The 12,960-nt window shown below is 49.5% G+C and overlaps 1 protein-coding gene across 2 annotated transcripts; it reads left to right on the forward strand.

The window, feature by feature from the left end:
• Positions 1-9,613: 9,613 nt before the first annotated feature.
• LOC100382901 (myb domain protein 69) lies at positions 9,614-12,141 on the forward strand. 2 transcript variants are annotated; one of them, XM_020551672.1, is made up of 3 exons: positions 9,614-9,998; positions 11,051-11,704; positions 11,803-12,141. In XM_020551672.1, the coding sequence occupies exons 1-3, from the start codon at positions 9,833-9,835 to the stop codon at positions 11,826-11,828; spliced, it is 846 nt and encodes a 281-aa protein (XP_020407261.1). In that variant the 5' UTR covers positions 9,614-9,832; the 3' UTR covers positions 11,829-12,141.
• Positions 12,142-12,960: the final 819 nt, after the last annotated feature.

The raw sequence follows: 12,960 nt of genomic DNA on the forward strand, positions 1-12,960 counted from the left end.
AGGCTTCGGTTTTTTCGCACTTGTGCTAATCCGGCTCCACCCTTGGGCGACTTCTGCGCGGATAGTCTTTGCGATAGACTTCAGTTTTTTGCGCACTTGTTGTGCTAGTCCGGCTGCACCCTTAGGCGGCTTCTGCGCGGATATTCTTCGCGATAGACTTCGGTTTTTTGCGCACTTGTTGTGCTAGTCCGGCTGCACCCTTAGGTGACTTCTGCGCGGATAGTCTTCGCGATAGACTTCGGTTTTTTGCGCACTTGTTGTGCTAGTCCGGCTGCACCCTTAGGCGACTTCTGCGCGGACGGTCTACGCAGTAGACTTCGGTTTTTTCGCACTTGTTGTGCTAGTCCGGCTGCACCCTTAGGCGACTTCTGCGCGGATTTGTCGCACGCGAGGGTGGCTAGCGCTTAGCCTCGCGGTGACCTCGAATTGGTCGAATGTCGAAGACCGTCGTCGCGGTCTTTTTTCGACGCATGTTTTTGCGGGGGATTTTTCACACATATATTACATGGCTCCGCCTCGTTAAAAACCTCACCCCCCGGGAGGAAAAGAGTGCGGGCCGGTACAAGATTGTTTTTGGCGCATTACAAGGGTAGAATCAGCCCCGATGAGTCAAATAAAAAATTTGCGAAGGTTGTCGATGTTCCAGGAGTGCTCCAGGTCCTCGCCGTTTGGCGTTGTGAGCCTGTAGGCGCTGGGGAAGCTTTTGTCTTGACTATAAAGGGGCCCTCCCACTTGGGCTCCAGCTTGCCCCTGGACTCCGTCCGAGCTGTTCGGACGAGTACGAGGTCCCCTTCGTTGAACTCCCTCGGGATGACTGCGTGGTCGCGCCATGCTTTGGTCTGGGCTTGGTATTTGTTTAGGGCCTGTAGGGCGAAGACCCGCTCTCCGTCAATGAGATCTTTTGAAGTTGGCTCGTCCATGTCGGGGACGGCTGACGGAACTGTACGCGGGGACCCATGCTTTATTTCTTGCGGGGTCATGGCCTCCGACCCGTATAGAAGGCGGAAAGGAGTGAACCCAGTCGCCCTGCACTCAGTTGTGTTTAGCGCCCAGACTGCCTCCAGTAACAAATCGGTCCATCTGCCTTTTTTTCATCGAGGAGCATCTTCTTGACAGCTGTGAAGATTTTCCCATTGGCGCGCTCCACGACCCCATTGGACTGCGGGTGATAGACTGAAGCGAAGGCAAGCTTGGTGCCGATGGAGAAACAAAAATCCTTGAAATCTTGGCTATCAAACTGCTTGTCGTTGTCAACTGTTAGCTCGGACGGTACTCCGAAGCGGCAAACAATGTTTTGCCAGAAGAATTTTTGGGCAGTCTTTGATGTTATTGTAGAAACAGCCCTCGCTTCAATCCATTTGGTGAAGTATTCGACGGCTACGAAGGCGAACTTGAGGTTCCCCTGAGCGGTGGGCAGGGGCCCGACAATGTCCAGGCCCCAGCGCTGGAGAGGCCATGTATGGGCAATCAGCTTTGTATACTGCGAGGGGCTGCCTGACCGAGGAGAAAACTTCTGGCAGGCTTCACAGGACCTTGTGACCCGATTTGCGGCGTAGATCATTGCGGGCCAGTAAAACCCTTGGCGGATCACCTTGGCAGCCAGGGCCCTTGGCCCTGCGTGCGAGCCGCACGTGCCACTATGGACTTCACGTAGGATCTGCATGCCTTCGGTTTCGGTGACGCACTTAAGCATTGGCTGACTGACCCCTTTCTTGTAGAGTTGGCCCTCAATCAGTGCGAAGTCCCGGCTTCGATGTCTGAGGCGCTTGGCCTCACTGACGTCGGCTGGATGATAGTACCCCTGTAGGAACAGGGTTATTGGTGCCCGCCAGTCTTCGGTCATGATTAGGTTGACTATGCGGTGGCCCTCGCTATCATTAGTTATTTGGAGCCCTTCGGGGCTTCGGACGGCTGGCGTGCCGATGGTGTGAAAGAACACGTCGGAGGGCAAGGGCTCGCCCCTGGCGGCAGCCTTGGCCAATGCATCGACCTCCTCGTTCTTGGCCCTATCCACATGCTGCAAGGTGAATCCCTTGAACTGTCTCTCGGGACTTCGGATGGCTGCGAGGTATTGCATGAGCGCGGGGTCTTTTGCTGCATAGTCTTTCTCGACCTGGCCGGCAACTATCTTGGAGTCTGTTTTGATGATACATGTGGTGACTCCGAGGGCCCTTAGCTTGCGGAGGCCGAGGATAACCGCTTCATACTCTGCTATATTGTTTGTGCATCTGTCGGATTCCAGGGCGAAGCTGAGGCGTGCTGCATATCTGTGTTTGACTCCGGCTGGTGAGGTGACGACTGCAGCGACGCCTGCCCCCGCATGGCACCATGCGCCGTCGCAGTGGATAGTCCAAACCTTCTCTGTGGACGGGTCTGGCTGCGTTATTGGCCCAGTCCAGTCGACGACGAAGTCTGCCAGGACCTGTGACTTGATGGCTGTCTTGGGCTCGAAGCTGATGTGGTAGCCGGATAGTTCGGCTGCCCACTTGGCAATCCTCACTGATGCCTCCGGGTTTCTGAATAGTTCGCCGAGTCCCCTGTCTGAGGTGACTCGGACCTTGAATGCTTCAAAGTAATGGCGCAGCTTGCGCGAAGACATAACGACTGCGTAGGCGATCTTCTCCAGCTCTGTCATGTTGCACTTGGACGGTGTCAGTACTTCGGAGACATAGTAAACAGGGCACTGTCTGACCGCACCCTCAACCGTCTGCTCTTGCACTAGTGCCGCGCTGACCGCGTGCGGCGAAGCCGCGACATAGAGCAATAGGGGGAGCGAGGAGTCGGGGCTCGTGAGGATTGCCAGCTCCGACAGGTACTGTTTCAGTGAGGCGAAGGCCGCTGCCTGCTCCGGTCCCCAGGCGAAGTCTTTTGCACCGTGGAGTGTTTTGAGGAAGGGGAGACTTCGCTCGGCGGACCTAGAGATGAACCTGTTGAGAGCGGCCAATCTGCCTGTCAGGCGCTGGACGTCCCTGGCGGACTGCGGAGGCGTCATGTTTATGATGGCCTGGATCTTAGTTGGGTTGGCCTCAATGCCGCGATGTGATACCAGGTAGCCTAATATCTTGCCCTGGCGAACACCGAAGACGCACTTTTCCGGATTTAGGCGGAGTCGTGCGTCTCGCATGCTCGCGAATGTCTCGGCGAGGTCGGCGAGATGGTCCTCCTTATTCTTGCTGGCGACGACGATGTCGTCCACATATGTAAATATATTTCTGCCAACCTGCCCTTCGAGTACTGTTTTGGTGAGTCTGGAGAAGGTGGACCCGGCATTCTTGAGTCCCTCCGGCATTCTGATGAAGCAATAAGTGCCGAAGGGTGTTATGAAGCTGGTGCTGGCCTTGTCTTCCTCCTTCATGTATATCTGGTGATAGCCGGAGAAGCAGTCGAGGAGTGACATGACCTCGCATCCGGCCGCGCTATCGACTATTTTGTCGATCCGTGGCAGCGGGAAATTGTCCTTTGGGCAGGCCTTATTGAGACTGGTGAAGTCTATGCACATTCGCCATTTCCCACTTTTTTTCTGCACCATTACAACATTGGAGAGCCACGTGGGGTAAGCCACTGGCTCGATGAATTTAGCCTCTAGGAGGCGGTGCACCTCCGCCTTGGCGGCCTCTGTCTTTTCGTCGGACATTTTGCGAAGCCTTTGCTTTTTTGGTCGCACCGAAGGGTCAATTCCCAAACTGTGCTCAATTATGGATCGGCTGACTCCGACCAGGTCGAGGGCGGACCAGGCGAAGACATCTTTATTCTTGGCCAGGCAGCAGAGAAGCTTCTCTTCTTCATGTGATGTAAGGTCTTCGCTGATAGTGACTGTCTGCTTGGGCGTGGCCTGATCGAGGGGGACAATCTTGGTCCCGTCTTGGCTCTGCAGCTGTGCCTTGTCGTGTTGTTTATCGGTTGGGCTGGCGGGCACGGGGACTTCGCGCTGGGTCGTGAGACAGTGCACGTTCCTCTGACCAGGCACGAAGTCCCGCTCTATGTTGCGCGCCGTCTGCTGGTTGTCGTAGACCTAATAGTGCCTAGCGGACCTGGTATCTTCATACATAGGTACAGCCCGTGGATGGCAGCTTCGAACTTATTGATGGAGCCCCGGCCCATGATGGCGTTGTATGGATATACCATGTCCACGATATCAAAGGTTACTTGCTCACTTCGGGCATTGGGTGCTACACCGAAGGAGAGGGGCAGCTCTATCTTGCCAACGGGAAAGGTGCCCTTGCCGCCGAAGCCATACAACGGGTTGTCCGAAGGCTTGAGCAGGCTGTGGCTTATACCCATGCGGTCGAAGGCGTGGAGGAAGATGATGTCCGCCTGACTGCCGTTGTCGACTAGGACATTGTGTAAGTCCCAGCCTGCCACGCTGCAATTGATGACCATGGCGTCGATGTGGGGGGCGCTGCGCAGGTCGACGTCTCATGCGTTGAAGGTTAGCGGTATGTGGGACCACTTTGTCTGCACGACTGGGCCAGTGACGGCGACATGGTTGATGCTGCGGTAGTGGTCCCGCTTCTGTCGCTTGGTGTCGAAGTCCGTGCTTGACCCCCTGTAATCATGTGAATGACTCCGCGATATGGTTGATCGGCGAAGTCTTCCTGCTTTGGGGCGTGAGGGATGTTTTGATGTTGCTGGTGTGGAGGTGGGGGTGGAGGAGGTACGATTTGTACTTCCTGATGGTGTTGGTAAGCGTGGTACGGTGGATGCGGAGCGGGGCGCGGATATATGGTGGAGGGGGTTGCTGGTAGTTGTGCGCGACAATTCTAGGGTTGTCGGCTGGCTGCGCCTGTGCCATTCTGTCTCTGGTGGCCTTCGTTTCGGGGCAGTCTTTGGTTTGGTGGGCGCAGTCTTCGCCGTGAAAAAGGCAGTAGAATCGGCGCGGCGGCTACGCGCGCCCTCGGCCCCTGCCACGAGTTCCATTTCCGCGGCCCTGGGGGGGATATTCCTGGCGGCGAGGGGGGTCAGCAGCGGGATGCTGGTTGGCGATGTTGTGTACTTGCTGCTGACTGCGGCCGTCTCGACCGGAGTCTGGCTGCGGAGTCCTCGTCCATGTGCGGCTGGACTGCGGGGCATCTTTGGGCTTCCGCTGTGACTCAACCTTGCGCTGGTGGAGCTCTTCGGATTTGGCATATTTTTCAAAGAGCTGATATAGCTCCTGGAGGTTCTTGGGTGGATCTCTGATACAATGACTGTAGAGGACGCCGGCACGAAGGCCACTGATGGCGTAGTGGATAGCGATCTGATCATCGACGGAGGGCAGCTGTGACTTGAGTGTTAAGAATTTGCGGTAATACTCCCGCAGGGTCTCCTTTTCCAGCTGCTTGCAAAGCGAGAGCTCGGCCAAGGCGTCGGTGTCTGGGCAGTACCCTTGGAAGTTGAGCAGGAACTTGTCCCTGAGACTTCTCCATGAATCAATGGACAGCGGAGGCAATCTGGTGAACCAGGTGAGTGCTGGGCCCTCTAGGGCGATGATGAAAGACTTTGCCATTGTGGCGTCGTCCCCTCCGGCGGATGCAACGGCGACCTGATAGCTCATTATGTATTGCGCCGGGTCGATGCTACCGTTGTACTTGGGATAGGCTCCTGCTCGGAAGTTAGCTGGCCAAGGCGTCACTTGCAGGTGTGGCGCGAGGGGACTTCGCTCGTCGAGGTAGTTGACCCCTTGGAATGGCGCGCCGTGCTGGAAGGTGTAGTCACGCTGGGGGAAACGCGGGTTCTCCGGCTGTGCTCGGTGTTGCAGGGGTGGTCCATGCTGCAGGCCGAGGTAGTCTTCGCGCGTGTCTTCCGGTTGTGCTCGCGGCTGGAGGGGTGGCTCTTGCTGCAGGCCAAGGTGGCCTTCGCGCTGCATTAGCGCGATCTCGCGCTCGAGGTCTTGGGCCTTCTGCTCCTCGTTGCGTATCATTTGCCGCACTTTGGCTAGTGCGGACACACGTTGGCGCTTGGCCTCCAGTATCTCTTTCTGCCTCTGGAGATTGCGGTTCTTGAGGCGTAGGGCGCGCAGCTGTAGCTGTTCTTCCGTTGAGACACCGAGGACCTCACCGTCCTCAGTGAGGTCCGCGCCTTCCAGTGGGGCGAAGCCTGGGGGCAGCTGCGATTGTCCTTCGGGCCCGCAGGTGCGGAAGGTGTCGTCTTCGCAGGTGCGGGGAACATTGTCTTCGGTGGGCTCTTGGTGGGTGGATTGGGTGAGGGCGAGGGCCTTGCCCTTTCTTGCGGCGAGCAGTGCTGCCTTCGCAGCCTCGTCAGCCTTCGGGTTAGCTCTCTTGGGTGCCATCGCGGGTGGTTTTGTCGTAGCACGAACGGTGGGCGCCAAATGTTGGAACTTGCTCTCAAGCGCAAGGAGGCCAACAAGGGTGAACAGTGGTGACAACAGGGTTACGTGCTAGGAGGCAATAGCTCTGTTAATCTGGCCTCTCACGGGCACTGTGCGGGGGTATTTATAGGTACCTGAGCGCCCAGCGCCTTGTGTTAAGGACGCATGTGCCCTCAGCTACCCAGGTTATCCCCAGAATATTCCCATAAAGCAGGGTTACAGACCGTAATTACAGGAATGCCTTTACAAATGAGGCCCGTAGCACACAGCGACCGCGCAGGGCCCGTTACAATGGGCCGGATCGTACGTGGGCCTCCGAACTGGACGAGGCCGCACGGTGGGAGGACCTTGTCGCAGGCCTTCATCTGGCGTCGTACCGAGCGAAGGGTGTCCCTGCCCGTTTTGTCTTCGTCGGACCGGCGGCACCGGCGAGGACTTCGAGCGGAGGGTGGCGGCTATGCCTTCGCCCCAACAATCCATGCTAGTTTGCACAAGTTACGACCGATTTCAGGAGCGGACCGGAAACTTCGAGCACCATGCTCACTCAACATGGCCGTGAACTTGCCATACGGCTGTTTAAAAATTTTATAAAACACAAACAAACTTAGAAAATCATGAAACTTGTCCACGTGTCATGATATCATATGTAGAGTCTGTGTAAAAAATTTAGAATGTTTGGAGAAAGTTGTGAGACATTATGTATAGAAACCTAAGAGAACTACACATGAAATCGTAGAGTTTCAATGTGGATCTCTTAGGTTTGTACATATAGTGCGTTACAGCTTTCTCGAAACTTTTTCAAATTTTTATCACAGCCTCTACATATGATATCATGACACGTGGACAGGTTTTATGATTTTCTGACTTTGTTTGTGTTTTATACAATTTTTAAACACCTGGATGGCAAGTTCACGGTCATGTTGAGTGAGCATGGTGCTCGAAGTTTCTGGCCCGCTCCTGAAATCGGTCGTAACTTGTGCTAAGTAGCATGGATATCATTTTTGCATGCACGGTTTTCGAAGTTTCGAGTGACATGCAGTTCAAATCTGAATTTTCCGAAGAAATTCAAATAAACAAACTAAATCTACTAGCTATAGAAAACACTGTTATAATTGTCCCAAAATGGTACATGTAGGTCTACATAGTGTAGTAACATACCACAAAAAGTTTGGTGACCAAAATAAAAAAATAAAAATATGCTTTGTCGAGTGTCTACAAAAGACACTCGGCAAAGAGAGTCTTTGCCGAGTGCCAGATATTTGACACTCGACAAAGACTGACGGTCGTCAGCTGTAGACGGCCGCTAACGGCCCTTTGCCGAGAGCCATCTTTGCCGAGTGTTTGACTCTCGGCAAAGCAGTCTTTGCTGAGTGCTTGGCTGTGCCGAGTGTCCTGCACTCGGTAAATAAGCTTTTTACCGAGCGCAGGACTTTGCCGAGTGCGGTGCTCGGCAAAGTCTTCTTTGTCGAGTGCCTGATAAAAAGCACTCGGCAAAGCCGCCGGCACTCGGCAAAGGCACGGATTCCGGTAGTGAAGTGGTTGTTTTATTTTATGTTATGGTCATGAAGATCCTTTTAAAATTGTGGATCTACATGTAATTGACCTCCAAGATTGACATTTCTTAAGAAAAATTATAGACATAAATTAATTTGCTTCCTAGTTGGAAGATCGTTTTTGCTCATATACAGTTACAAGTTTTGTCAATCCTAGTACATGATGTGGACCAGCGCGCACATCCCTCTGCCGGCAGCAGGCTCACTATGAAGTACCAAGACATCACGGTGCATGCGTTACTTCATATCTGCCATACACAATGAATTGTGAGCAACATGGATTCTTGAATGCATTCCCCTTTTGTATAGCATCCCATGCTCCAAGACTTCTAATCTGGGGCATCTGATCAGGATGCAACCAACCACCTTTCGTGAATGCTAGCTACCTCAGTAGTCATTACTAGCCTTGCTGTTTCTGTGTATGGATGTTATGGCAGAGCTAGCTAGAACGGTTTGCCTCAAGGACCGAGATGTTGACCATAACAAATATTTATCCTACCAATTTCTTTGCCATGTAACTTTTCTGGAAAATAAATCCATATCAAGTTCTGAAATGTCGGTCAAAACCATCAAAAACCGAGTTTGCTCACATCAGATATCGACATGGCATGCCACGTTAGAGTTAATTAGGTCCCTGAACTTGGCATCCTGTGTCACTTGGTCTCCGAACTTGATATGTCGTCTCATTTGGGTCACTAAACTTTAATTAGTGTGCTCCAACGTGGCATGCCACGTTGGCATCCGATTTGAGCAAACCCATTTTTGGATGATTTTGCAAGAGCTGAATAAGATAGAGGACTCGTTTTGTTGTTTTTTTAGTTCGGAGACTCAATTGACATAGCGTACAAAGTTCAAGGACCACTACTGCACTTTACTCATTTAACGCCCTTAATAGCTATAATTCTATCATATCAAATTGTATAATTGTAGGGCATTAAATTGTAGACGTTAGTATTATTTGATGATATTACTTCCTTACTACGGGTTGTATCCAGTGATTTGGCAACATAGGTTGTGTCCTACTACCAAATATACTTATGAGTATAAAAATACTCATGACATATATGGTGTGTTGTACGTATCAAAATAATTGCTTTGTATTTTCTATCTTTTGCCTATCGGAGGAAACACAAATATCTCTATTGTACCGTACTATTAATCGTGTGTTGCAGGTAATCATATATATAGCTAGCCCATTTAGTTTTCTTATGAATCATGCATGGTCTTCCCCTAATTAATGTATATAACACCGTACCGTATGTAGTCTTAGCCCATTCAGTTTTCTGATAACTGAAAAGCATATCTACAATTTAAGGGGTGTTTGGTTTCTAGAGACTAATGTTTAGTCCCTTCATTTTATTCATTTTTAGTCTATAAATTGCTAAATATAGAAACTAAAATAAAGTTTTACTTTCTATATTTAGCAGTTTTGAAACTAAAATAGAATAAAATGTAGAGACTAAACATTAGTCCCTATAACCAAACACCCCCTTAATGAAACAATGACGGCATGCATCTTTCTTTGAAGAGAATATTGTTAGGGAAGTTAGACAGGAAGTACATTATCGGGGACAGGTTTGTGTTTGATGAGAGCTGTGAGAAGAGTGGTCTTTGGCAAATAGCCAAACAGCAGGCAAGTTGGTGAGAGAGCGATGACATGTTCACAGGCCTCTTGTCGTGTAAAACTAAACTAATGGGATCTTTCACCCAAGCCCTAGAGGCTATATCGACCAATGTGTGTACATATATATGTGTGTGCACACAGCCAGCTGCTGGTGCTGTGGCCAGCCGGGCTTCTCCCTCACACATACTCTCATCTCTATCCCGTATCTCCAAAGACACCCCAGCTTTTTTTGACTAGTCTGTAGATAATAGCCACATAGCTTGCCCAATCATACACAACTGCTCATCGAAGTTACTATCCGAGTTCGTCTCAAAGGCATCGCCTTTCTTCCTGGCAGCAGAGAGAGAGATGGCATCCTCCTCGACCACGAATACATCAGATGGTGGTGCAAAGTCATCGTCTTGCCCGAGAGGACACTGGCGGCCCGGCGAGGACGAGAAGCTGAAGCAGCTCGTCGAGAAGTACGGGCCGCAGAACTGGAACTCCATTGCAGAAAAGCTGGAGGGGAGATCAGGTTGGTTGGTTTTGGTTTCTTTGATCGTCTATTTTCTGTGATCGTTCTCCTACCTCGCTTTCTTCCTGAAGGAAATTAAAGAAGTTGCCCCACCATATATGCATGTGAGGACTTATTGCATGTGCTGATTTTTGTGTCCGAGGTGTTTTGTGCATCCATGGATCATATTATACAGGTTTTGTTTTTTTTCATACTCTTTAGAGGGGATAATGAAGTTTAATTTGTTATTTATATGTGTTATTTTCCGGCGCGTGTGTTAGTTTGTGGGAAAATAATTTTGTTCGAGCACATGCATCAAGAAATCTAGTTAAATTAGTTTTTTTCCAAGCAGATGACCTGCATAATCTTGTGTGAGCTAGCTAGAGCTATATTTGTTTTTAATAAATTTGAGGAGATAACCTAAAGATAAAATAAAAAAAATTTGTGGTGATAAGTAGTTCTCTGTTCTTCGGTTTCATATAATAGTATAACTAGAGGTAATATATATATAACAGATATTTAATTAATCAATATGAATTAAGAGTATCGTGTTGATGGTAGAAATTTGATATTATCCCTACTACAGATGATTTCTAGAAGTAATTAAAAATCACGCATGTTCTATTTTTGCTCAATTTTGACAGGCCGGTACCAAGCATGTGTATACTAGTTTCCCACATCTACATCAAAATTAATCTCAAATTTCTTTTCTTTTTCCAAGATGGAACTTATATATGTGTGTAGATTAATAGATGAAAATGAAAAGATAGAGCATGCATGTTGCTACGAAACTCTATCTGTATAAAAATATAAATTCATGCACGCGCCGTTTAGCTCATATGGCCCATGCACAACAAGTGCGGAGTGTCAAGAGTGGATCACCTACATCCACTGGAAAACTCTCATGCCATGATTGCAATTAAATCTGCAAGCAGATGTCTTTCTGTGCCCTCTATCTTTTAATCTTGTCCCTCTTTAACAACTAGACTAGATGGTTAATTTCAGCTGACATGCTGATTAAATCAGTTATGTTTCATCGTACTAATTCGTGTGCAAATATTAATATTGGCAAGGCAAAAGCTGCCGGCTCCGGTGGTTCAACCAGCTTGACCCTCGGATCAACAAGCGGCCCTTCACAGAGGAGGAAGAAGAGCGGCTGCTCAACGCCCACCGCGCCCACGGCAACAAGTGGGCGCTCATCGCCCGCCACTTCCCGGGCCGCACGGACAACGCTGTCAAGAATCACTGGCATGTCGTCATGGCACGTCGCAGCCGCGAGCGCTCCAGGCTCCTTGCCAGGGCCGCGAGCTCATCCTCCTCGCCGTCCACCGGTGGGTACCTCTTCGGCGCTGTCACGCCGGCGACTAGCTCGCTCTGCTTCGGCTTCTCCAAGCTTGGTGGTGCCGGCAGCGCCAGCGGAAGCGGAGGCCTGTTCAGGTCGCCGGTGCCTGCACCTCCTACTTCACTGTTCAAGAACTTTGGCACAGCCACTGCAAGTAAGGGCTTGCTGGGGTCGAGTTTCGAGGCGTCAGGACGGTACAGCTACAGCGGCAAGCAGCCGACGGCACCTCTCTCCATCACCTTCTCCTCTCCAAGAGAAGCGCTAGGCATGGATATCGGCCACCATGGCCGCCATGAGCACCACCAAAAGGATTATCACGCCAGCGACAGCGCCGATGAGCCACTGAAGAAGAAGGACGTGCCGTTCTTTGATTTCCTCGGCGTCGGTGTGTCCTCGTAATCAATAATAATATTGCATTCCTGAAATACCAATCGATGTTGATCAATCAAGTGTATTGATCAGTGTTTGTTTTTTAATTATTAGGGCGAACTGCATGCGGTAGTAGCTGACAAGTATTCAGGGTTAGAGTTCATCGTCATTGATGGTTACAGTGTTCTGATCATCATGTGCTGATTCATCAGTCAAATAAGGCTCCAGACACATGGCTATTTAATATTTATTTAAAAGTTTTTTTACTAGCCTGCTGAATTCGATCTGGTGTGTTGTCTTTCTCATGATGCGCTAGCTGGTCATCAGACTCTACTGTATTTGACATCAGTATTCAGATGGTCTGTACAAAACTAACGATGCATGCATTGGTCCTGTCTATTGCGATCAGTCCGGTTTTATGTTCTTGCCAATAAATGCATCATATAGATTGTATTTCATATGTTTCAATAATGCCTTATAAAACAAGTATTTTGTTGCCCCCTGCAACCATTAATCTAGTATTTCTCTTGTTTTGTGTTTGATTGAACAAGTTCTACTTAGCCCTATTTCAAACCTCTAAAACTAGTAGTTAGCAATTAAGATTAGATGAGAGATTTAGAACGGGTTAGCTAATGGACTAACTAATTGTTAGTTATACCTCCCAGATAACTATTAATATTGATTGCTGCTCCAACCAGCTAAAACCCTCTAGAGGTTTGGATCAGGGCCTATGCTCCCACAAAATGTCTATTGCTTTGAAAGGACAAACAATTTAGTCAGTTAGTCATGCTCCAAGACATGATTGTACGCTATCTTGAGAAGAAAATAATCAAATCGAAACAACCACGCATTATTCCACACATGAACTACCCTTTATTACGTACAAATATATACCTTCTTAATTACTTTCAGTGCATTTCAAATAATGGCATACAAATATCAAAGCTGTGCTACATTTTTGTCTTATGAGAACAGAGCGTACAGTTTCGTCAATCTCATTTGACATGCAACGACCCCGGCCAGTAATGATATTTTTTTCGTCTAACTCTAACCTGAGCTCTGGCTCAACAAATAATCATGCACTGTACCTACCTTCTGTTTGTTCTAGCTACCGATTCGAGTAAAAGCACAACTGACCAAACATCTATACAGCTGAGCGCTACAAATCTGGAGGATCTTAATTGCTGCTCTCTTCAATTCTTTGGCACTTATATTTAGGTTGTTGCAACTCCTTGCCACTTTCAACACATATAGTAGCTACATGTCTTTGCT

Source organism: Zea mays, chromosome 4 (genome assembly GCF_902167145.1).
Source record: "Zea mays cultivar B73 chromosome 4, Zm-B73-REFERENCE-NAM-5.0, whole genome shotgun sequence".
Lineage (NCBI taxonomy): Eukaryota > Viridiplantae > Streptophyta > Magnoliopsida > Poales > Poaceae > Zea > Zea mays.